Here is a 27,196-nt window from a genome sequence, read left to right as displayed (position 1 = left end):
TACTATCAAGAGAAAAGCCTAAATTTTGAGCTGAGCTCTACATAAAAACGCCCGGAGGAACGCAATAGTATGTTGAAAAAATATTTGACAATATTTGAAGACAGTTTTACAAGCACTTTGACATGTGCAGACGTTTTTAGAACGCGTAATATACAAGCTAAATTAAGAATGTAAATTTTTTAAAAAAAAGTACAGAGAAAATTTTGTATAAAATATTTAAACTAATATTATAGATAAGTTGACAAGCTTAGTTTACCCAAACCAACATTAAGTTAATGAACAATGAAAATTGACAGAAGAGTTTACAAGCTTTTTTCAACTCTAGACGATGAAAATAAAAGAAAAAATGCGTCTAATATATGAAATAATCTTTAAGTAGGACAGTTTCGATACTTTTTCCAAAATTAAGTGTTATAAAAATTAAATTTCTTAATTTGAAGAACATTATTGATGAAACCATCCCTTCTAAAACTGTCACTTTAAGCAATGAATATCTATTTTATCATCCTCCATGACACAACAGTTCCTTCAGGACCATCACCATTACCATTTTCGTCTAGAAGTACACAAGGCCTGTTTGTTCCCTCAAAAAAAAAAAAGAAATTTAGTTAAGCGAACGGTGTTTCACTTTTGCCAACTTAATTTTCTCCATCTTCACTAGCTAGCTTTTCTCGCCCGTTACTGCAAACTGTTAAGAATTTCACTTTCACTTTCCATAATGGTGCAGCAGTCTCTCTCCGTCACGCTTCCAATCATCCACCATCCGTTTACGTTTACCGCAATCCATCAACGGGCCCAACAAAAAAAAAAACCTGGCCTCTCGTTCTTCGCAACATTTTCCCTTCAGCCGTCGGTCACGGCTGAACCATTGCCGATGATGAACGAGAGACTGATGTTGATCGTAATCATAATGATAATGAATATTGTTTTCATTTTCCACTTCACCGTACTACCCGTATAGGACGCCACAGGATGCGGCACTACGGGAGTTTCCATCACCATTACGATGCTCACGTGAAGGCAAATCATCGTCACCTTTTGCCGAGAGCCTCGGCAGAACTCTCTTTATGTGTGTGCTGTGTTGAAGTGTGGGGATGGTACCCGGTGCCAGAGATATGTTTCACTTTATTCTACTTTTCCATTAGCTCCGTGTACGCCACTTTCTGCCCCGGACGTGCTTACTTCCCTCCCTATCAAATGACGCGACGAGAGTGATTTAGAACGCACCCGAGCTAAAAGTTATAGCCGAAAAAACGTTGGAAAAGGCGCAATTTTTCGCCACCATCGGAATGGTAGTTTGTTTTGCCTCATTTCCACGGCTCGCGGGTGGGTAAGCTGTTCAAGCAACCGGCCACACCTCCACCTAACACACCGGTGAAAAGTAATCATTTAATAAGCGAGATGAAAGATGTGTTTAGCGTTGTGTGTGAGGCTTCCACCTGGGCTGGCTTGCGCCAACTTTATTCGACAGTGGTTCGATGGCACTCGAACGTGTCTGCTGCCGGCGAAAGTGTTTTAGCCAGTTGCACCAAAGTATGTATATGTGTTTACCCATACCGGCCAAACACTAAAGATCGTAAATTTAATTTAATTAAGAGCTTGTGAGGATGAAGCAAAGTTCTTCCACAAACAAAAAAAGAACAGAAAACCCTCACCGGTGTTAAAATGAGTAATTGTGTTCTTTTCTTTTACGATTATGCTCCACACGCTCGTATTCCACCTTCAGGCAAACATTGCCGCCACCCATTCGTTTCTCGTTTTGTCATCCAAAAACAAAAAAATCTCCAACGATGGGCTTTTCATTTGTTGACACTTTGACTCAACCAATCGCGCCCAGCTTCCAAAGGTGGGCTTGGAGGCTGGTGAAAAAACCGCCAATTTTCAGCCTTGCAGCCGAATTGTCGTCGCTTTTTATTTTATTATTTAAAACATCATTTTCCAACCGAACGGTGTTAAAAGCGGGGGCCGAAAAAACCTTATCCCCCGCATGCCTGAAACAGCCGAAATTAAGGTGAAGTGAGAAGGGAAACGGGTCATGCAGATGAGAAAGGGATAATCATAAAAGTAAGCTTATTTGTGTGTTGTTAAATTTTTTTTGTCTCTCTCCCCTGGCCGGGCATTGCATGTCATTGCCATTGACACACTCTCGCTCTCGGCAGCGGTCGACACGCATAACCTCTTAGCGAGTCATTTTTGCATTTTATTTATATTTTACAAGCACAGCCCTCTTTCTCTCACTGTGGTCGGAAGGAGTGAGTATTGTGGGAGGTCCGCCATAAAAATACTTCTCAATTTTGCCGAAAGTTTGGGACAAAAACCACCGAACCGCAGCACGTACAAATACACCGAAAACACTTCACGAGCGAAAAACCTCATCCGAGTGTCCTTCCTTCATGTGGATAAAGTTCAAATGGCCAGTTGGCGTTGTGGTTCAGTTTTGGGGCCCCATTCGGCAGGGTGATAAATAAATTAACGGAAATAAAATACAAGAGGGTCATACCGCGTTCTCATAACGCATAAAACCATCACTCAACCGAGGCGTGAAGTACCATTTCATCAGGTTGGCCGATCGGGGAAGGTGACAGCAATTTTTACCACCCATCGTTAAAGGCCAACCTCTTTCGGACCATTTGGGGGGATGCTCCTTTATATTTAAAACCAACCTCTCCTGTTTACGTTTAATGTTTCGAAAGTTAAATGCGAACGAGAGACGGTACTGTCTGTACTGTTTGGGTATTATTTGTTTCTTCATAGCCAGCCCTGCTTTACTAAGCGCTTTTTGATTACGCATTGCCTACATGCAGGCGCACTTTGTGGGTTTTCGGGGCTCGATTCGAGCATAATTGATACGGAGCACCCACGAGACTCCATTAGACGTGCGCTGCCAGCAATGAAAGGAGCAGCTTTACTACTAGCAGCTACTCGGTAAATCGGCTTATAAAAAGCTTCCTCCAACAGTGAAATAATTTTTCGGAACAACTCCATCAAAATGGTGGTCCAAAATGGAGAGCTAGCGCACGGCACTGGCTCGTTACGCAAATGAAAGCCACACACATGCACAAGCCGAAGACCCGAGACATATGCTACGGAGGGTTTGTCCGTGTTCTGGTTTCTGCAGCTTGCCCATAAAATGACCCTGTGCATGCACGTCCATTTCTAAATGCACACCGCTTCATGTCTGACGGTTGTATTTTGTCCCACAACAGTGGAGTGTGTTGCGGGGGTATTTTAATTTTGTCTCGAAACATGTTCAGCAACATACGAAGAGGAGATCCGCACTGCTGTATGCTGGCACAAACTGCACAACACCCACACGGACTAAGGTTACGGCTCCTCCAGTCCCCTGTAGGCTTCAATTAATTTCGTTACATTCAATTAAAGTTGAAAATTTAATTGCACAAATCGCCTACCGATATAATACCGTTTATTAGATGCACACCCAGAACGTTTTGCTGTCGGTCGGGTAACGTGCGTCGTGCCTGCAGCAAGCTCCAATGAAACAGCCATACGCAGCTAGCAGACACACACACACACACACACACAGCGGTTTTCGCATGTGACTTCCGGGCAGGCTTGTTGTGCGCTTTGCCCGGGTTTTGAAGTTAGTGAAGGTTTGACTTCACACAAAACGGGTCTGAGCTCATGTACACCGTCAACGTTTCACTCGCTCACTCGGGGGGTTTCCCCGGACCGAACTCGCCCGCAAATGAATTCCCGATGATACAACAATGTTCTCCTGGTCCTCCTGTGCTGTCTTCGCCCACTGGTTTGGTGGATTTATTTTGACAACACTCCAAAGCAGAGCCAGGATGGATAGAACATGGTCGTGCCTACCTATTGCATGTACTTGGTACTCACCCGGCGAGAGGTTACGGCTCCACGGGACGTTGTGTCCTTTCAGCACAGCAACACACGTGATGCGGTTGTGTAGAAACGGTTCCGATCGGTTTCCTTTCGAGATGTCTAGAGAATTGTGCTGAGACATGTCGAGCTCTGCCTGTCTGCCGAGAGCTACCTTTTTAACATGCTTTTACGTATCGGTACAAGCACGAACAAATATTAATATTGTCACAACACTCGGTCGAGACATCAGTGCGTAGTGTACTGTGGCAGAGGATAGTTCCTTGACAATTACCTCAATTTTGAACATCTTAAATATAAAGTAAACTGTAACAGACGCCCGAAAATATGCAATTTGTCAAACCAAATGTTTTCTTGTTACTGTCTTTTTTGGTAACGCTTTCTTTCTCCTTTCTTTTCTACTTGCAGGGTCGTTGCAATCGTGAGAAACCACCGTGTAAATACTTTCATCCTCCACAGCACCTGAAGGACCAGCTGCTGATTAACGGAAGAAACCATCTCGCCTTGAAGAACGCCCTGATGCAACAGATGGGAATTTCACCCGGCCAGCCGGTTCTGCCCGGCCAAGTGCCAGCAGTGGTAAGTTGCCTGCCTGATCCTGATACACCTTCGCCACGCCCCCCTTCGGGGTGCTCGTAAAGATCGCCCATACGGTTAGATTGGAGCAACGATTTTAATCATAAACTCTGTTGTTTTAGACGCGTTATGTTACCTTTGTCGCTATTATGCAGGCGAAAGGTGTTACCGTTTTCTTGCTAAGTCGTACGTCGTTGTCCACTCGGCTACCTGAACTGAAGTAACACTGTATCCCATAGTCCACGACAAGCTGTTCATTAATTTGTTGTGTTATTTTTTGTGTTAATTTCGTTCCCTCGATGGTTCATTGCCAATCAATCTAATTTCCCAAACATCACACTCATTCATCTTCGTGCAATTGGAATGCTCATTCCTATTCCAAATTCATCCATTGGCGATAGGACGCTCCTGTCCGCAAAGTTCACCAACTTCACAATCACCACCCTGTCATCAATTCACCCCAGGAAAAGCTCTCATTACACTTTATGTTGCGCGCTTACCATGCCACTTCCACAACCCACTATATCTTTCTCTCGTGCTCGCTCGCTCGTTATGATTTCGTTTGAAGGTGCACGCCCGTGCGGGTTGTTGCATCAACACTACAACCACACCTACTACTAAGAGCTGCAGCAGCAAGCAAGTAAGCAGCAGATCCAAGCAGATCGTCAAACCCTCGTCAAGAAGAATGTCCTGCGGAAAATTTGCGACCCTCGGAAGCGAGGAGTAAAGCTACTCTGCCAAGAAGAAAGGCTTGCATGTGAGATGGGTGTGAAAGGTTTCTGTGTGAAAGCTGTGTGTGTGTGTGTGTGTGTGTGTGCGTGTGTATGGTGGAGAAAATGGACACTGTTTGAGTGCTGCATTTGCTAACAACTGAACTAACATCTCGAAAAGATTTACCCACAAACAAAGCAAGTGTTTGCGTGTTGTTGAGTGACAGACTAATGGTTTGCACAACTGCCTGAAACAATTCTAACCTTCGACAAAACAACACACTACACTTCACAAAGTCATGCAAATGAAGTCAAAAAATCAAAGCAAAACAAGAAAAATCGCCAAACAAGCTGCATTCCGTTTTGGTTTTTTTGTTTTCCAAAGTTATGTTTTCTTAGCATCTTAGCAAATTGCTGAAAATCCTCCGTTTCTGATTTCTTCCGCTGCTTTATAATCTCATTATATTCGTCGTGGCAAAACTCACCACTCCAGTTGACCCCCGGAAGTGTCTGTATGTATTGGGTGACGTGTGGTGCAGAGGGAACAGCTTCAGACTTTTAATTGCCGTCAACTCATTCTTCTGCTGGTTTAATCGAAATTCGAAAATTTTGCTCCATCTCAAACTCAAACTCTCTTCGGCAAGCAGCAATTAGTGACTTACAGTAACGAGCATGTGTAAACCCTACGGAGTGTCCTTTAGGCACGGACTCCTTTACCTCACCACGTTAAGGGAAATTAAGTGCTGCCAAATGCTGTCTCGCTCTCTCGCGGAAAGTCTCGTCATCAGGAACAGGAAGATAAAAAAGCCACACTTCAACACCATTACCACAAAAAACATCGACCAACATTGTCGCCCTATTGTTGCTTGACAGTGCGACAGAAGGCTGAGTGTGGAACGGTACACAAATTAAGCACGAAACCCTTCCTAAGTGTTGTTAGAAAACTGTTCCATTGCGTCCGCCACACTATGCACTTCCTGCTGACAAGCGTGTCTTTCCCATCGTTAACTCAACTTGTTGTTCTGTTGTAATTTTTTGAAGGTATTTTGAAGACCTAATCGTGGACGCGTTTTAAGTGCAGCCTGATGTTCAGATCAGATGAAACGCCTTTGCCCCGAAACTGTCAACGTGATATCGTTCCCGGTAAAACTCGGTAAGCGTGTGCCGTCCGATTCCGCAACAGCTCTCAGGTGTGTGGAACGGTGGCGTTGCTCTCTTCTCAAATCTCGCTACTCGCCGCTTTGTACGGGCTCTGATGATATGGCACAGTATCGCTTGTTATGGCCTCCGTACCTGTAGTGGGTTGAACCTTGGTGGATTGTTGTGTGGGAGGGGAGGGTAAGGAAGCCTCTAGAACACCACGCAAACCGGCAGCGAGCTTCGTTAGTGCAGGAACTGCAGGATCTGAAGTGCTTTCGCTTTTCGGGCTAGGTTTCCAATCTCCCTTTGGATTAGCGGTATGGAGGATAGTTAGAAGTCTTAGGGCTGCGTAAGATTAAGCGGACGCTGCTAAAGAAAAGGCCTGCCTGACAACATCAGCTATTCTGCACGGTTCAGCCTGCTGGGAGTGCTTGCCTCAGTTTCTTCTTTGCCTTTTAAGCTTAGTATACGTATCTGTTACTTCAATCGAATCGTCCCGCAAAGCCAGATCATTCCATCCAAGATAGCCTTCCAGCAAATCTTCCCCCACAGGTCCTATCTTTTTTGTTTTTGCAAAAGTGGTGTTTTATAAGACTTTATCAAAGATATGTGAAGTTGCCTATCATTGCATGACTCTACGACTTTTGATGTTCGGGTTGCATACGCTTAGGCATGGAACAAGAGTAAAGTATGCAAATCGCATTACAAAACGTCGTACGGCTGTGCAAATTGCTTTCAAAGGAAGCCTCCCATTGTTACAACCTAGTCTAAAAATAGCCCATCGGAGCTGCTCAACATCGGAGACACTTATATAACAAAACTAAACAAATTAACCAAACTAATGTAGCCCCTCGGAGCACGATTGGACACATCTTCCCAATATCATCATCGGACGGAAAATCATCGTTACCACTGTCTCTCTTCGTTCATATTACTATCTCTCCCTTTATCTCTCTCTCTTCTCTTTCTCTCTCTCTCTCTTTCTCAATCTATCTCTCCTAACTATACTGTTAATCGTGCCCACTTGCCCTAACTTGTGTGCACTAAACTTCCGTGATACGTCCGATACGTCAGAACGGTGCAACGGTTGCGACGACGGTAGCCACGGCCGTCCCACCGGCGGCTGCCGCTGCCCTCGGCTTTACGCTAGCCTGGGGCACGGCACCGCCACCACCGTACACGACGTACGTCGTCAGCCACAGCCCCAGTGCGGTCGTCACCCATCACAATGGTAATGCACCGCCACCAACGAACGGGGTGACGCACTGTAACGGCACTAGCGGCATCGGTAGCACCAACACCACCACCAACAGCAACGGTACCAGCACGGTCAACGGTCACAGTCACAGTGCCCCCGGCGTCAACAATAACACCAGTAACCACTGCAACGGCAACAGCAACAACAATAACAACAATACTACCACCACCTGCAAAGTAATTACTCACACCGTAACAGCCGGTGACACTACCAACACCATACTGTTTTTGCTCCACCACCATTCAACCCTGGAACCCCTTTTCTAGCTCTCTATCTCTATCTTTCTCTCTCTCAACCCTCAGCCTCACTGCCTAAGAACCCACATCTCTCGCTCTCTTTATATCTGTTTTTTTTTTCTTTCGCGTATCTTAATCTCTGGCAAGATAGAGAACACTCTACATAGCTGAACACCGCCAGAGATTGCCCACCATTATCTCTAGAAATGTGTTTCTTTTGTGCCATCGTTTTATGCTGCATATTTAATACTACTTTTATCTACTAACTACTACTACTACCTACTAAATTACTACTTCTTATCGCTATCTGTATTGGATGTGTGTAGACCGGTTGGTTTAAAACGAATTAGTTGAATTACAGTTACTATTATCATCTTTTTTACTAGTTATTGAATTGATACAAGAGCAACATTTTCCTCTCTACGGAAATTGTTTCTATTGTTTTACATTTGTACTGTTATTTTTTATTATTTTCACTCTCTTGAATGTCATAACTAGTGTTGAGACTATGTTTTCATATGAGTTTTAAGTTTTTTACCTCATTTTATATGTTTTGAGTTTTTTTTTTCATTGTTTTCTAAATGAACTCTTTCTTATCGAGTCATTTCTAACGAAGAAAAGATGTTTTCTTTTATTTTTCTTTTAATAAAACTTCAATTATGTTCGAGCTGTTACGGTAAGCTCATCATGTTGCCGTGTATGAAGATGCATGAATAAAACAAACCAAATTCTGCTTCAAAACACCTCAAGGAAGCAGTGAAGTTTGCCGAGTTTAGATTAGCTTGCCACTGTCCACCGTGGGTGTGTGTGTTTGCGTGGCCATAATTTCTGCGTGTGTATTCCTTGTACCTCTGTATGCGTGCTTAGAGAGTGACTATACTAGGTTAAGCGTGTCTCCCTGTGTGCTTTCGTTGTTTAGTGATTGCAGAAAAAAAACCCCAAAGAAACTGCCGCATTGCATGCTTCCAACTTAGATTCAACAGATGGGAAAAAGCCCTTCTTCCCGAGGAACTGTCTGCTTCCATCATTCTCTCTCTCTCTCTCTCTCCCTCTCCACCAACCCATCGGTCCATTTTTAACGCGCTTTCTGCAAAACACGACTGCCGACTGTTCAATCCGTTGTATGAACCTAGTGCTTAGTTTCGTTCAGCCCCACGTGCATACATCTCAGTTATTTCCCCCCCATATACCCACTAGCCGATGCTCTCAAGGCTTCTTCTTCAACTGCTGCTTCTTGTGGGTGCTGCTTGTGATACTGCTGCTACTATTACTTCTACTACTGCCACCGCTGCTGCTGCTGCTCTACGTATACGGGTCGAGCCCCCGTGATTTTTATGTGTGTGCGTGTGTTTGTTTGTGCGTGTTTTGTCGCTATTCATGTATTTTTTGTAGCAGATGAAATGTCGGAAGTACATAGCGGGCGGGCGGCCAAATTCCGACATTCCAATCATCATTTTACTACCGACACCACCAACACCATCATTTCGTTGCCATCTTTCACGCCATCTTTAGAAAGCCATTTTTCATCACCCCTAACCCGACTGGTGCAGTTGTTTTTCAGTTGCAGATTATCTCTCTTAGATCACTTTAGATCAGATCTGGATCCAACATTGCGGATCGCTTCTCGATAGTGTGGGGCTTCGATGTATGTGTTTGTGTGTGAGTGTGTGCTGTGGTTTAGCCCTTCTGGCGTGTTGTATGAGGTGCATGAGCCTAGTTACTTGAGTTGCTATAACGGTGTTTTTAGTGTTCTAGAGAAAGTGTTACAGTTTCATATGGGTTTTATAGCAGATTTTGCTGTTTGCGTAGCGATGTTGAACAATAGATTGTTTATAATATAGTATAGTTGTCGATAGAATTTTACTCACTAATTTAGTTTCAAGCCATTCTATTTGATAGAAACTGTTAAGAACCACTTAGGAAAATCTTTGTCACAGCGCGATCTGGCGACAAACAACAGAAACTTCTGCTATAAAACCCCAGTTATAGAATTGAAATTATGTGCTCTCTTTCTATTTCTCTCAATATCGCAATAAACACACACACACACACGAGCGCTCTTACACCCACATGCACTCGTGTTGCCACTTTTATGTCCTCTTCCTTTCCATGCGTTCCATCAATTATTCCACAATTTCCGCCATAAAAGCATAAATAAGCGCTTAAATAACCTGATCGCATTCGATGTTCTTCCTCTCCGTTTCCTGAAACAGTATCCCTAGCGATAAAAGAATGGTGCAAATCGCTAATACGCCACCCCATTATCCTGCCCACCACCGCAACAAAAACACCCTGAAAAACACCCAGCCAGCCCCACCAAACAGCGGGGGCGGTGTCGGGTCGGCTAACTAAAATCGCTTTAATTCGTTTTCGTTTCTTTCTCTCTTTCTCTCTTCAAACCCCCCACCCCCCCCCCCCCCCCCCCATCAACCTTCGGTATAATTTTTCTACCACAATTCCTCTCCCCCACCCTTCCCCTGCTCTTCCGATACCTAAACAAATGCAAACCCAACCTTCACCCCCCCAACTGACACAGGCAACCAATCCCTACCTGGCTAGCATGCCAGCGAGCACGTACAGTCCATACTTTCAACCCGGTCACCTGGTACCGACCCTGCTCGGTCCCGTCTCCGACCCGTCCAGCGTGTCCCAGCTGGGCCCGGTAGTGCAGCAGGCCGTCGTCTCGACGCAACAGAAAATTCCACGCTCCGACAGGCTCGAGGTAAGTGTTCCCGGTCTTCCACCCGGCCAGCTCACTTGTTCAACCAACAAACTTCCCCCTCAACAGTATTCCCCACAGTTCTTCTAGATATGTCAAATAAGGTGGTGGGATGGCTTCCTTAAGAGGTCATCCCATCACTATCAAACTGTCCCGTGTTAGAAATTTGATGAAAACCAAAAAACCAAAATTTAAGCCCCCATCATTCCTGTGCCCCTTATTCTTTCCCCGTCCTGTAATTCCTACTCCTCGCTTCCGGCCATATCTCACCCCTCTATCTATAGATATAGTGTGTTTTTTTGAATGTGAAACCATAAACCCCCACTTACCGCCTTCACCCGTTACTCCGTTAGTTTGCCTAACTGTTCTCATCGTCCCGGCCGGCCCGGGAGCCTCTTTAGCTGTGTAAATCTAGTGCATCCTTCCCACGATCTTCCCCAGATGATCCCCCATTTCCCCGAAAAGAGTTAAACCTACGTTTTGTTTTTTGTCGTATATAGATGATTGATATATATATTTACTACTACTACTACTACCCACTGGTAACCGTTACTCTTACTGCACTCAACTCTAAATTGCGTTACAACTGTTTTTTTTATATGTTTAATTTGTTCACTCGTTCATTCGTTCTGTCGATGTGTACATTGTCTAGCCCGTCGATAGTTTTGTACAGTTGATACTCAATATTTGAATGCGAGGTTAAAGATGAACGTTTTTCGATAAACTGTGTACATACTAGTTTCTTTCTTGCCAATTGTGATAAATTGAACAAAAAATATTTTTAAGCAATACGGCCTGACCGTCCTTTACGAATAAAAAAAAAACAAAAAATATTTTTAAAAAAATTAATTTACGGAAATAACCTGTATTTGCACATGTATGTACATTGATTCTTATGTTTCTTTGTCGTGCTTTTTGTTGTGAAATCAATCTTAAATAAAACTTACCATTTGCAAACGGTTATTGATAGATTTTTATAACAAATGAAGCCTTCATTAGTTCTGTACATTTTTAGAAGCAAGCTATCGACGTTCGAATTGCGATAACTATCGGTTCAAAATGCCCACTGTAAATAATGTTTTTAACATCTGTTTTATGTGTAAAATGTTTATTGATTTGATTTTTGTTTGTTTTGGAACAAAATTGTAAACTTTAGTTTGATTTCATTCAATTTCTTCAGTTTCATTTTGTTCATTTAAACGATATTCAATACACACTTTATAAATATTAACCTCTTTTTTAATATCTACATACTCTATAAAATCAACTCAATGTCTTGTCTTGCTGCATCTTTCGTCTCTACGCTTCTCGCGCACGGTTGTAAATGTTTTTTTTTACTTCTCAATACCAAAACTAAGTTGATAAAGATACATAATATTTAGTATCACAAGCCTTTGTAACCGATAAAACTCCAAAAACTCTAAAAGTAAAAAAAACAAGGGTGACAAGAAGGATGAATTCCTTATTAGTATTATTATTATTATTATTAGATGATTAAGAAACTAAGTTAAAAGGAAACAAATGATTTGATAAGCGCGCGCGCGTCCCAATATTAGAACGAAAGTGTACACCAGCAATACGAATGAAACTTCAAACGTTTTAAGCTTCTAAAACAAATCCCAAAACAGACGTGGCAGTAAAAACTAAAAGCATCCACCCCTGCCCGATGGTCAAACTTCAAACCGATCAAACCGATTTAAATGACTTCATTCAAACAGTGTGTATGTCGGTGTTCGATTCGATGAAGTTGCAAAATTTTCCCCAAAAGTCACACCCTGCCAAATAGGGAAAACCTTTAGCCCAACCAATAAAACAAAATAAGAACAGTCAGCGCTTGTGCTGGCTGGCTGGCTGGCTAGCTAGGTGGCAAACAGCACAGCACAGCACAACAGCTGTGGGCGCATGCACAAAAGAACTGGACGCTTTACCGCCCATTAGTGAAATGGACCGAACGTACGGTTCGAAACATAATCTGATTTTCATTTCGCATACAAATAAACATGTGACAAATGTGTGCCAGCGCGTGTGTGACAAATCGACGCCGGCAAGCGTGAAAAAGGCTCAATGCATGTGTGTATGTGCCTCCACTGCATGTCGGATGCAGGCGGCAAACCCCGGCTCATTGCCGCTGCGATGCCCGGAACGAACGAAGGACATTTGTTTGGCCGGTCAACCGTGAAATGTGCAGCGACGGCCCGATCTGACCTACAATCGATTGGCGGGCATCGTCCCGTGTGCAGCAGCACATGCCAACTCAGCATACGGGCGTGACGTCCGGGTGCTGTTTGCGCCCGGGCCGTTGTGATTGCGGGTTCACTGCAACAAAAAGGGACAGTTTATGGATTGTAGCAATGGTCTGTTTGAATTAAGGAAAGCGATATGGAACGCTAAGAGTTGTGTACCCTTTATTGTAGGCAAAATAGTTTTGATTATTTGTGATGAAGTACCAGGCGTCTCCATTAAGAAAATTAATATTTATTTTCAAATTTGTGATAGTTTAATTTTGTTTATTTTTTTCTGCTTATAGCAAATTTAAAATTGTATTTGGTAATTTAAAACCAACAAATATGTAAAATATTCGAAATTATGAACAGAAACTTTGGTACACAATTCGAAACCTACCAGGCGTCTCCATTGTATGAATGTTTCAACTTAATTGATAGTTTATCCATATTAAGCTTATTTTTTCATGTATTCATTCCATCTTACCGGGAAGAGTTAATCCTGCTTCCTAAGCATTGCCCTTAGAACAAATCAAACATGACACCAGGGGAGGTACCTACTTATGCCTGGTGCTGTTAATTAATTATTAAGTACTGCATCGATAAATCAACATTAAGCAAAGTTCATCATACAGCCAACCATAAAGCTACACTATGTCTCCCCGGAGGCATAATGCACTGCAAAAAAAATTACCTGCAAGTATGTGGCTAGCCAGCCTGCCAGCCTCCGGCAAACCCCATTTGCGGTTTGCAGGAGTCTGCTGCAAAACCACCGCCACCTGTCCGAACTATTGCCACTTCTCCGAATCGATTTAGATGGATTATAAATAACTTTACCAATTCACTGATTGAACGCTAATAAATCAACTCACGTTTGAAGCTTTTATTTATCGATTGCTGGTTGAGTGTATAAAATAGTTCAAGCAAAATCAATACAAAAACCAGCACCGAAAACGCTTTCGTTCGTATATTTGCTTACAATAAATAGAAAATAGTGATAATTATCTAGAAAGCCCCAGCCCGCTCACCGGTGTAAACTGACTCGGTGCGTTAAAATATGCTTTCCAGCTAGAATAGAATTTTAAAACGAAACGAGCGCTCGATCTGTTTTTGTAACCGGCTCGATCGTACCACATGAAAGCAAACATATGACAACGTACCTGAAAATCACGAATCAAAATCCAAACCAGCATCCAACGCATAGTTTACTCTCTAGTTGAATTAACGAAAACAGGTGCCATGTTTCGCTTGCGATATGATCCGTTTTTTTCTGTTGCTGTTGTTCGTTTTCCTTCTATAAACTTATGTATGTAAATGTATTTATAATACCGAATACTCACACCAGTACTAGCGCGAACCTAGAATAGTGATTTACGTTTTCCTTTACCAATGTGTTCAGTGTTTGTACAATAGTTTGTAAGAGAGTTTCATAAGGCAATAATGATAATAACGCAAAGCTAGCTCACGGCAAAAATTAAAGAACAAGGCAGAAATCACGTCGGAATCGTTGTTGAATGGCGTCCAAATTTTGATCATCCATTTTCTCTACTCTCTAAATCTTTTCTAACTACTAGTGTATGCACAAACGTTTTCTTTTAGCGTATGAACTAGACAACTTATAGACATTTTCTTTAGCTTTAGAATCACGTTTTGGCACTTGTTCCTATGCATCCTTCCGTTGTTTCTACTCGAATCGGTATGTTCATCATCACAGTCTGATCTAATTTCATGACTAGAATAGATTGTTTTAGTTTAACAAACAGTTCAGTTACTTCCTTCGTTTGTTCGGTTTTTTGTAACAAAATACAACAAAATACCTTCTTCAACTAGTTGACTCACCAAAGTGGCAGTTAATAAGGATGTAGAATCCTTAGTGAAACAAGTTCCCCTATGTTTGTTAAGTACGTATCTTCGTAATATACCACATATATGACTTCTACCGTACCATGCGTCATTTGAGGTGTCATTTTTTTGGCCGCCATCGTTTTCGGCACATAACACAACACAACTTCTTCCCGTACACCGTACCGATTTCACTTCCTCGTCACTCTTCTATAAGCTTTTCCTCACTTTCTATACCCTTTCTATCTCTATACCCTTTCTGTTTAGTTTACTCCTTCTCTCTATCTGTCTCTCTTTCTCTTTCTCTCTGTCATACTTTCGATATATTTCGATTACATCCACCTTCACGTTCCATCGTGCGTCACGAAAAGTCTTTTTGCTCCCTTATAGCTCGTACAACATTTTTTCCACATTTGTTTGGATGCGTTTGCATTAGTGTTTACTGCTCGTGTGTATGAACAACCTGCGTTCTTGTGAACACATACGCTTTTCTTGGATACCCACACACATTCACACGCTAATACGAACGCCTCCAAATGCTAGAGAATCCTACCGTCTAATGTCCTTTTACATTTCTGCGACCACTTTCAAACGCAACTGGCCGGTGCGCACTTAACGAGCCTGGTGCGAACCGGTGGAAGAAGCAACCGGTACAGACAAATGCTCTGCACGTTCACGACTTCAGTACTACCCCTTTCGTCGTCCTACTCACTTGTGTCAGCGACCCAGAGTACAGTTTTCCTTACGAGTGATGTCGTGTGATCACGGCTGTTTGAACACTGTCTTCTAGAAAGAGAAGACAATTACTTATGGAGTGTCCTTGTTTGCGGTCAACTCGGGCCGTGCAAGACAGCGGGTTTTATTTCGTATAAATAAGCCTGCAAGATATACGATATCCTGGTATTTTCTCCTACATAAATATAAAAAATGATGCTTTTGTTTTATTAGATTTTTTAAGCCATTTTAAACTCCAAGGGCGTGTTTATTCCGATATAAAGTTTTTATTTAATTTAACTATATTAAAAAATTTTTAATAATCAAATTAATGATTTAAAGGGTAATAATAAACCTTGAACAATTTAACATTTAAACCAATGTGACTATTCTTACAGTAAAGAATAACAGTTTGAGTACTGCGATATCAAAAAGCTGATCGGAATAAACATTGCTTCCAATTTCAGTGCTTTCCCAGTACCATCCTAAATATTATTTGCTGTAATTTCACGGAAAATAAAATATTTTCGTTCTTCCGCAGTTATGATTTACCTGCAAAAACAATGTTTCGGTATGAGTTTCAGTTGTTTCTTTCATTTTTCCTCAAACTGCTCGATGCCACCGTATGATTCGCTTCGAAGCCAATCACCATTCAGAAAGTTTACGCCACTGCCGCTCGAATTTTAACAGTGCTCGATGTGCATTTATTGTTTCCGTTTCACTAAAATATATATTTTCTTCAAACTCAGCTCGCTTTTTTGATACTTTTATGTTTTTGATTTATTTAAAAAATAAACCTAAAACAAACTCCTGACTTCTTCCCACATTTTTCGAAGCGTTGGATGTGGGAATAAAGTGGAAAAAATGTCTCAGCGTCAAGAGTTAAATTTTTGATCGATTTAGCTATTTTTGATATTTTATTTGCTAACCATTTGCTACCACTACTACTACTACTACTACTACTACTACTTTTACAACTGTTTTTGCTACTATTGCCGCTACTGCTGCTATCCTGCTCGCCCTGTTTTGCGTTTGCGCCTTCTGCTAAGTTTTGTTTGTTTCTTTGGAAATTCTGTTTGTTTTTCGCTGTACTGCATTTTAACGGCAAATTCAACTGAACAGCAAGCAAGCATCAAAGCAATTTTGGTTTTTTCCTTACCGCTGTCACCTTACTTACCACCAAACTTACCACTACAACACACCTGGTTTGATCTGTTGTTTTGTTTTTCGTTTCTCCGTTTTATTTTTGCGTTGTTCCGTTTTGCATTGCCAACAATTTTTATCTTAATTAAAAAAAAGCAGCCCGTTCTGTAAGCAAAATAACGCTAAACTAAGTTTTACTCCCTAAGATTTTCCTTTGCAACAAAAAAAAAAAACATAAACTAAACAGCAAATTCTGCAAACTGCTCCAACTACTACAATTTCAACCCTATATCCCCCTGCCCCATCTTACTACCACCTACCATCTATTCCAATAATTATTACTAAAAAAGAAAACCAACCAACAACAAAACATACAATCAAACCTCCCCCAAATTACTGTGAAACAAAGCAAAAATACCCGCACCCCTTACCCCCAACCACCCTTAAAAAATTCCACCCATTCCCTCCCCTCAACTCAAAACCAAAATGTGAAGACAAACATCAATTAGCCGATAATGTCTTTAGGTATGTCGCGAATTCATGCGCGGTGCCTGCAAGCGAGCTGAGTCCGAATGCCGTTTTGCTCATCCGCTGGAGAGCGTTACAACACACGAAGACGGTTCCGTCACGGTGTGCATGGATGCCGTGAAGGGTAGATGCGCTCGTGAACCTTGTCGCTACTTCCATCCTCCCTTGCACCTGCAGGCTCAAATAAAAGCAGCGCAGTCACGCGCAACCGCGGTATGGCTATTTAATCCAAAAAACAACAAAACAAAACAAAAAAAGAAAATACTTCTATACCTATTTGTTTCATTCGTTTCCCTTTATTTTTTCGTTCGTTTCGTTTTTTTTTGTTTTCCTTTTGTTTTCGGTTGTTTCTTTCATCTCGTGTGTTTGTGGCTCCGTTACTTGTGTTCATGTTTTGTTTTCAATTTTTTTCATTTATTTTCTTCTTCTTCCATCTTTTTATCATGTTTTATGTTGTCATCATTATTGTTTTTTTTTTAATTTTCTTGATTGAATTATAATTTCAGATCAGCATTCGAGTTTTGTTATTTTTATTAACAATTTATAGCTTTTATTCTTTTGTATAATTATTATTACATTATTTTCGAATAAAACGTTTGAAATTATAGCTTGTCTTCTCATTAACAAATTTTGTTTTCCTTTCCTGTGATCTAAAAAAATGTTTATTTGTTTTGTTTGTTATTTTACTACCATTTTCATTTAGTTTTTCAATAAAAACATCTCCTTGAATCTTTTATTTATTTTTTTTCTTCATGTCGCCTTGTCTATTCCGTTTTGTTTTTCATTTCTATCTCAATATCCATCTTTCTGTCCACTCTATCTCTCTTTCTGTCTGTCTCTCTATCTCTTTCTCTATCTCTTTTCTCTCTGTAAAGATGTAATCCTTTCTATCTATCTCTCTACATTGTTTGTGTGTTTCTTTTTTCTGCTCTTTCTCCTCTCACAACAACAACAACCCCCGTTCCCCGTTTTTCCAGAGTGACACCAACTGCAACTACTATCACTACTAAAAAAAAACAATAGATAAAAACAAACGAAAAAGAAAACAAAATCTCACAAATCCAACACTATCAACACCATTCTAGAAAACAATTAAGAAAACATCACCACAGTTTTGTTTTGGTTTTCCCCTCGAAAAAGTTTCGCGCGCGCACCAGTGGTGGTAAATATAGAGTAGCATTATTGTTTCTAGTACACGTCAGGTCAGCCCCCTACCCGAGCTCACAACTCACAGCAACAAAACCCCCCTGCAACACACGAACACTCATTTACGTCACCTCTAGGGGCCTTGGAGAAGAAGTCCTTGGAGAAGCAGCCAGAACAAAATGGCGTTCAGGAATTCCAAAACAATACAATACGCGTCCTCCGACATGAGACTCCAATACAGCCCCGTACCGTGTCAGTAGTCGGTGACACAATGTTTTAAAGTTTCAATCTTTCTTAATTATTAACAGTAGAATAGAAATCCCTCTCGTTTTCCCCGTAGTTGGTTGTCTACACTAGAGTAGAGATGTTACCGAAAAGAGAAAGAAAGCAGAGGTGTACCAACAATTCGCAACACGAAAATCCCTCCCAAAAGTGCGACAGAAACGTATATTATTGACCACTTATAAGTTTATTGTCCAATGCGGGCAAGGGCGAACAATCGCTTTCTGTTCTAGCTATCGGTTATGTTTAGCGCTTAAAAGCAAGCAGTAGCATACAAACATGCGCGATTTTTCTATTTTCCTAAGTACGCAAACCATATTGACGCGAAAGCTATTTGCAATGGCTGACTTGGATTTTTCTTTTAAAAAATGGCAAACGCTCGGAATGTTTGTTGTGGGCAGCATTTACTTCCAGAGAAGCAAAACAAAAAATATTGTAAATATTCAAAGTACATACACTTTTTTCATCTACAACATTTTATTTCATTTCCTTGCTGGTTCGTTTTCGGCTGCTAAACTCTGTTCAAAGTGCAAAGGGACATTATTATGTCCCTTTAACCGTGCTGCGTCTGCTCTCTTTCTCGCTCTTTATTAGTTTTCGGTTTTTTAAATTGTTTCCTTCTACATTTACACGATCAAATGAGTTAGTTTTGCATGCTATCTTCCGTTTTTTTTCGATCATTTTCTCATTGTAATGTTCTCTTACAACGTGATACCTTTGAGTGTCCGAAATCAAACAGTTCTTCTAGAGGTGATCCCGATATAAAAACCTCCAAATGTGCTCATTGCATACGCAATGAATTTTTACAAAACTGAAAACTTATTCACAACGATAAATTTATACTAAATAAATGAAAATAGTGCGGTGAAAAGAGTACATAAAAACACACAAAATAAAAGAAATAGTTTAAGTGCTAATTGATAAGAACAAACCAGGCAAAGTGGGTGTTTATAATCAGCGAAAAATCTTACGCTAGATGAAACGAAAAAAAAAGCCCCCCAAGGCTAGCGTAACACGAAACCAGTTAAGTAGGACCGCTTTTGACGCAAGACAGCATCTGTGGGTTTCGGAAATTAAACGGAAATTTTAGTGAAATTGCTTTCTTCTTCAACAAAACGGAAATCTAATTTTCTTCAAAATAACTTTTATGCTAAGCATATTCTTTATTTTAGCGTATTTTATTTACAGTTCATACATTTTATACATTTTATTATTTGTTTCATTGTGTGCTTTGTTTACTCTCCTGTAGTTTTTTTTTTTCATCTCACCGATTTGATTTTGTCTTGTCACACGTTTTGAGTTTGGTTTTGTTTCATTTGTCTCATTTTCTTTCACTTCATCTTTCTATTTTATATTTCGTTTTTTTTTGTATATATTGTGCACTATATGTTACCTTTTATTCTTTGTTTTTTACTTTGTTTACAATTTGTTTTCCTGTATTTATTTGTATTATTTTTTGTATTTGTATTAAGCAGTTATGATCGAAATTATAGAAACATATTTTATTAAAACATGGCTTGTTATGCTTCTTCTTCTTCTTTTTTATTCTTTATCTCAAAACAAAAACCACCTATCCCCCTTCACCACACCCCGGACATGGATAAATATGGAAAAAAACGATAAAAATTCACCTGTTTTTGTAAACAAACTTTGCAAAACAATCTTTCCGTTCACAAACACACTCTGACTCGGACTTTTTTTTTCTTTGAATAACTACCCAATATACAAATACAAACCCAAAAACACACAACACATGGACAATTTACTCCCGCTTGGCATCTGATTCGCTACTGCGCGGTTGCATTATGCGGAACGCTCGCTCGCACCCACGACTCGCACATCTCACATCTGACTCACAAACACAACTCTACGTACGAAACACAACCCAACGCATCTGTCCACCTATCTCTCCCCCCCCCCCCTCTCTCTCTCTCTCTCTCTCTCTAACCTAACGATCATTAGACTGCACCCGTATCTGCTGCGGCTGCTGTAGCCGCTGCCGCCGCCGCTGCCGCTGCGAACATGGGCCCCCTCCAACCACCACCGCCACCGCCCGGGGCTGCTGTCACTTCGACGAGCCAGCTGTCCATTTCTGGCGGCCAGTCTCCCCTGGAGGTTGGCAAAAAGCGTGCAGCCGAAAATGACATGATACAAATGGTATTGCCATCTTTATTTTTATTTCTCACTCTCCTACTCTCCTTAGTCTTCTTTGTTTGGTTTAATTCTTTCCTGTTTTTTTCTTGTGTTTAGTACAATTGTTGTTTCCTTTTTGGTTCAAATTAATTTTTTAGTCCTTTGTTCTCCCATTTGTTAAGTCACTATTACTTTACTATTTTGTGTCCTTTCTAATCTTTAAAATTTTGTAATTGTAACATTATAACAAAATTGATTAGTTTTCCTGTGTTTTAAAATTTATTTGTTGTTGTTTTTTTTTCCTTAATTCGACTTACAACATTCTTTTCCATTTTGTTAACGTGTTAAGTTAATGGTAGTTACAATTGATACCGTGTCTTACTAAACTTCCCGGCCCTTCTTCTTTATCCTACTCCGTTTGGCAATTTATTTTCCCCATTTTACCATCTCGACACTAACAAACTACTACATACCACGTCGCCACAAACCCCGATGCAACCGATTTTAACCAACTGTACTTTGCGGGCTGCCGACAGTGTACTAATACTCCAACTATGTTTTTCTTCTGTTGCTGACCTTTCACAACAAGCATCATTTATCTGATTATTGAAGAAAAAAATTTCTTATAGAAAAGAAAAAAAGATGTTATTTACAAATGACTTTTTTCCACAAGACGTTAAACCATTCTGTACACTCCAGTATTCACAATCGTTTCTGTTGCGTTATTTCTGCTCTATCTTGCTTACGCTTGCACGATATTATCGGTTGTGGAAACACATTTATTCCAAAACGTCTTTTCGTTTGTGTTTCGTGTACTCTTCTTCTTCATTTAGTTTTTGTTTCCGTGCGATCATCTGCTAATGGTAGTGTTTGTGTGTAAATATTATTTTGAAACGAAGAAGAACGCAAAATCAGAGATTAAATTATTTACAAATAAATTACTTTTGGTTAAAAATGGTAAAACTTATGAAAATGCTAGAGAACCTTTCAGAACTACTGATGCTTGTCATAAACAACAACAAAAAAACTGGCTTAATACTGCTTGAAAAAATAATCAAAATGCGTAAATGTTTTACCCTATTTAAAAATACTAAACGCCCTATAGGATGATCCCGCGCTCCCCCCTAGAGGCTCTGTGCAACTTACAAGGAAGCGGATTGGGGAACGATGTTAACTACACGGCCTTTGAGTGAATGATGAAGAAGTACACTAGTCGCCACAACCGAACAATGACCAATTAACCATTTTTTATTCTAATGCTACGTTTTGCCGTCTATTGCTAACACCTGATGCCTTTAAATAATCCAAGTGCGCGTACATCGACCGTGTTCAAGGCGCGTGCTTTGAAGGTTTAGGTTTTAGTCTACAGTGCGTGAAAAACCGCCACCAGCCTCCCCATGTTAGTACCCAAGGGTGCTTTAACCAAACTTACCATGCCAACCAACCAAAGTCGACAATGAAGCGTACGATGGGGAAAGCGTCTTAATCTCACTCCCCTCAAACATTCATCTTGGGAAGCCCACACCCGCCAAAAGAAAAACCTCACTCCATCCCCCCGCAGCCGCCCCATCTTCTGTAGTGTCCCTGTTTTGTGCGTAGAGTAACCGTCAACCGAGAATTGTATTGCCGCCAAGCAAAAAACTAACCATACCCCCCCTATATAACCCACACCCCAAACCGTTACTAACACTCGTTACCATTGTTGCGTTTTCACATCTTAATATCACCCTTTTACTTCGAGTTAAGTTACCGTACGTAATGTGTTTTTTCCCCCTTCGTTTCTGTAGCGGTTACACATTATGTTTCCGTTTTAGTTTAGTTTTTAGTGTTAGTTTTAATTTATGGAGATTTTTTTTAAACAAATTTTGATCCCCTATTCCAAATCATCTTGTGTGTATGTGTGTTACCTACCTTACCAGGACTAATGAATGTTTTCATTTTTCTCTTTGCTTTTTTTCTCTCTTTCTCTCTCTCTCTCTTTTCTCTTCCTATCGTCACATATATGTTTTTCGTGCGAAATGAATGAATGTATATGATGTTTTCTTCCTTTCCCCCTAAAAAAAAAACTTCCACTCTCATAATATCGCACCATTTTCTTACACATACAATCATACATTCACACAAAACACAAAAAAAACGAAAAATTTTAAACTCCATCTCCTTCACCTCTGTTCACTTAAACGGTCGCCCTTTCTTGCCCCTGCACCAATACCACCACCATTGTTGCACAACTCACAAACTACAACACAACAACAACAACTACTACTACTACAACAACATCAACTAAAAACCAAAACAAATGCAACCAACCAACCCCCTTCAACAAACCTCCTCCAGATGGACATGAAAACGATGGGATCTATTTACTATGAAAACTTTGTAAGTAATTGAGCCACCATTTTTTATATTGATTTTTGTTTTTGGTTTTTATTTTCTCCCTCTTTATTACTACCGTCCAGCAGCAGCATATGTAATGTTCTTTCAGTTTTTGGGTTTACTTTGGTTCTGCATATTTTTGTATTTGATAAATGCGCCGAATTCGGGACGATCTTTCGGCGTAGATCGAATGATTTCGGGCGCCGTAGCTCTCTAGTTTTTTTTTTTTCGCTTTCGGTTGTGGTACTGTATCGGTTAATGTGTGTATTTTGATTTTTGAATTACCTTACTTTTTCACCGGCTGATCCCTGAAGCGAGATATTTTTTTTTCTGTTAAAGTCATTTTTTTAGAGAAAATTGTTTGAAAACCTACATTGATTTGGTGCATTATAGCAAATGGGTTTTCTATCTTCTTTGAATATTTTTCACCAAAAAAGGCTTATCTGAAACGGCTCTTAAGACAAAGAAAATAAGTTGCAAGAATAAAAAATCAGTAAAAATCTAGCTTTTCTTCCAATTATTAAGTAAAGTACAACATTTTTTTGGGCATCAATTTGCTTGTCAGTTTTTATTTTTATAAAAGTGTTCATTATTGAAATAAAAAATAAATTATAATCTTTATTGAAAGGACTTATTTGGTCCTTACCAAATCCGACTGTGAAGCCCCCTGTTTCTAATTGTAAAAGAGTCAAACTTCTCGAGTTTTTATAGTCTTACTCAAAGGAAACGAACACTTTAGTTGAGGTCCCACTTAAAAGCAACAGTAAACAATACCTTATGATGCTACACTTCATACAATCTGGTCATTAAAGCTCTCCACTGTGATCCTATGCACATCTAACCTCACCTCTAAATGTACTCTAGCCAATCCACACCTACCTTTAGCATAAGCCCTCTTTCGCCCTCTATCTCTATTCGTTAGTACTGCCCTCTCGCGTGTAAATTAGTGTAACGTCTATCGAACAGCCAAAAACAAACAAAAAGGCCTCCTAATAAATGTAGCATACGCTCCATTGTGTAATGCTTCACCTCATAATTTGCTTCCAAACTCACACGATTGCACTTGTCGCTCTATCTCTATCTCTATCCCTTTCTCTTGTTATCTTTCTCTATCTCTATCTGTCTCTTTTCTTCTTTTACTATCATCTCCTTGTTCTACATATCTATCAGTCTCTGTTTCCATTTTGTCTACTTTATCTTCTAGCTCTCTCCCTGTACAAATAAAAATAAAAACCAAGCCCGATCCAGTTTTATTTCTCTGCTAATGTTCGTTATTTAGTACAAAGTAGAACGTTGTTGCTATCTGTTTATATTAGTAACCGATGTCCACTTTATGCCACGCGTATCACTAACATGATTTTTCTTCTCTCTTTCTCTCTCTCTCTCTCTTTCTCTTCCTTATGCGCTCTGTCCACGCACCGGACACAGGCGTTCCCGGGTATGGTCCCGTTCAAGCGATCGGCTGGCGAAAAGTCCGGAATACCCGTTTACCAGCCGGGCGCCACCTACCAGCAGCTGATGCAACTACAGCAGCCGTTCGTGCCAGTGTCATGTGAGTACCCTAGTACCACTTCTAGCGCCGCTACCTATATTCCACCAGCCTCCACAGCAACCCCAATCGCTAATAATCTCGCGAGTCTGGTCAACAACAGCAGCAGCAACAGTAGTAGTGGTGGTGGTATTGGTGGCGGCGGCGGCGGTGGTGGAGGCGGTGCCGGTAGTGCCGCCCTTGCCGCTGCCATAGCCGCCAGCAGCGCCGGTTACAACCCGTCGTCGATGTTACTCGGGGGACTGTACTACACCACGAGCGGTGCCGGTGGCACGAACGCCATCGTCACCTCGGTTGGTGGTACGGGTGCGGGTGGGTGGGCTGGTAGTAGTACCAGCGTTGCCAGCATGCTCAACAACAACAGTCCGAAGATGAGCAACAAAAATGCACCGCTCGCCAAATCGATGTCACTACAGTCGATGGCTTCGCTCAGTGGCTCGATGAGTCATTTGACCGGTGGTGCGGCTAATGGACAGGCGGTTCATTCGGAGACCGATCTGAAGGAGGCGGGCGTTGAAAAGGAAGACTCGCACGGTGGTGATCTTCTCACTCCGAGCAGTGGTGCCTTGTCGAGTAGTTCCACTACAACCACGACTGCCGGTAGTAGTGGTGCCTCACTAGCCCAAACGCTTGCCACTTCCTCTTCACAGGCCGTTTCGGTGCCGGTAACTAGTCCGCTAATGCAATACTCGGCGGTGGCCAACTCGAACCACCAGGCCGCCTCAATGCAGGCACACTTGCAAGCCGCTCAGGTTGCAGCCGCCCAGCATGCCCATGCAGTGCATGCACAGGCAGCCGCCAACCAAAATGCTGTACTGGCAGCGGCTGCTGCCGCTGCCCAATACCCATCGGCCGCCGGTGCTCACTACACCGATGCGGCCTCCATGGCCAAGGAGGTAGCGCACAAGAACTACGCCCTTAAGCTTCACGGCGGCTCTAATGCGCTCACCGGCAAACCCTTGACAGCACTCGGATATACCGGCGTTGCACTGAACAAAGGTGGCTTGCTGCCACAACCGGGTCAACAGTATGCGGCCGCGGCTGCAGCAGCTGCGGCCGCCTCGGCAACGAACGCAGCCACAGCCGCTTATCCACAGGCAGCCGCCCGGCTTAGTACACCGGGGGTAGCCGTTGCGGCGGCCACTCCACAGCAAACACTGCTCGCCCCTTCACTGACGAACCGTCCACCGCCACCGATCATGTCGCAGCCCGGTGCCGCCTACCCACAGTTCCTCCGTCCACAGATGCCGGCCGGCTTCGGGTCGAATCCGTACGCGGCGGCTGCCGTCGCGCAGCAGCAGCTCATGAACCAGAGCTTCATGTATCCGGGCGCTGCGTTCTCGGCCGCTGCTGCAGCAGCCGCCGCCGGCTACCAGTTTCCGATGGCACAGGCAGCAGGCATTCCCTCGAACCTGACCGCCATCCCGACGCCCGTGCCGCAAGTGTCCGGCGCACCGGCGGCTGGCAGTGCCGTTGTGCTGAACCCGTACAAGAAAATGAAAACCTCCTAAATTAGTGGCTTATTCCCGTGAAAAGTCCGTGTACGAATGTATGTGTGTGTGTGTTTATGCGTGACAGGGAAGATTTGTAAATCCCTGGCACGAGGAGTAAACCTGGGTTTGCTCGTTAAAGATACAATATTGCCATAACACGGTAAATCGAAACATACTTTAGCTTGTAGCACCGTAATGTACCATCAAATTAGTAAACTCTTATACACGCAAAAACACAAGCACACGCGCAGATAACCACACCAACATTATCTTAAAGAATATTCTTCCCTCTTAGAGGGCAGATCTGTTGTGGTGAGGTGTGTGTGAGTGAAAACTATATTTGAGCGGTAAAGAATAAGAAGAAACAAATACGGGGAGTGGGATTGGGGTTCGTATAAAAGATAAGGAAAACAATAGTTTTTGACACAAGAAGAAACAAACAGAAAACATATATATATAAAAACGTTTTACTACACACATACACACAAGAATCAGTGCCTCTGCGAGCGAGAAGCGCATCTTACTTTTTCACTATCATTAAAAAAGGTATCCCCCCGAGACGGGAGAGGTTACTTTGAATGAAATACAAACTCACACACACATAAGCAAACAGAACACACCAATGAAAACTTAACTTGATAGTGAAGGGTAAAGATAAGGTGATCTCGAAAACAAAAAATGGACGATCGTCGGGTCGTGATCTGTAAGAAGATACTAAGATCATATTGAAACAACTGTGATAGCTTCACATAAAAGAAAACCCCACGCTGCTGCAAATTTGATACGGTGCGTGTGCCCTACACACGCACCGAAAACGCATGCTTGTCCAACTAGATTTTGCTTGCCGACCCAACACACCCACAGCTAAAGCTTGCCCCACCTTGATTTGCTGCAAGCGCACGACGATAAAATCAGAAAAGCCGTACTGTTTGCTGTGCACTTAACATTCAAACAGTGCTATAAAAATGTACGGCTAACATTCGGGCAGGAGCAGATGAACCAAGCAAACAAGCTTTCCTTCGCTTTTCGTCTGCATCCAGATCCTTGTCCCATTTTAATCGTAGCCGGATTCGCTTTCTTCATGCGACCCCGCGATAGTACGCAACGAGTTTCTTAGTAATTATAATTATAGTAAAATATTATGCCATAATGCGTGTAGTAGTACCGTTTTCTTCGAGAATTAGCAATCCTTAACAATCGTATTAAAATCGAGTAAACAAGCGACGAGTAGCAAACAAGTGTGTATGCATATGAATAGTAGAGCAAAT

General features: G+C 41.7%; 1 protein-coding gene across 1 annotated transcript in view; it reads left to right on the top strand.

Moving 5' to 3' along the window:
* LOC126567842 (uncharacterized) overlaps positions 1-25,983 on the top strand; it is a 238,417-nt gene extending 212,434 nt beyond the window's left edge. The window contains exons 2-8 of the mRNA XM_050224156.1: positions 4,270-4,440; positions 7,362-7,721; positions 10,318-10,503; positions 16,947-17,162; positions 20,340-20,534; positions 22,848-22,889; positions 24,315-25,983. Of these exons, the coding sequence (XP_050080113.1) occupies positions 4,270-4,440; positions 7,362-7,721; positions 10,318-10,503; positions 16,947-17,162; positions 20,340-20,534; positions 22,848-22,889; positions 24,315-25,946 (2,802 nt within the window). The 3' untranslated portion in view covers positions 25,947-25,983. The remainder of the gene's footprint in view (positions 1-4,269; positions 4,441-7,361; positions 7,722-10,317; positions 10,504-16,946; positions 17,163-20,339; positions 20,535-22,847; positions 22,890-24,314) is intronic.
* The last annotated feature ends 1,213 nt before the right edge of the window (positions 25,984-27,196 follow it).

This window comes from Anopheles maculipalpis, chromosome 2RL (genome assembly GCF_943734695.1).
Source record: "Anopheles maculipalpis chromosome 2RL, idAnoMacuDA_375_x, whole genome shotgun sequence".
NCBI classification, from domain to species: domain Eukaryota; kingdom Metazoa; phylum Arthropoda; class Insecta; order Diptera; family Culicidae; genus Anopheles; species Anopheles maculipalpis.
The sequence above is the reverse complement of the archived record's forward strand: the minus strand, read 5'-3'. Positions and strand labels throughout refer to the sequence as shown.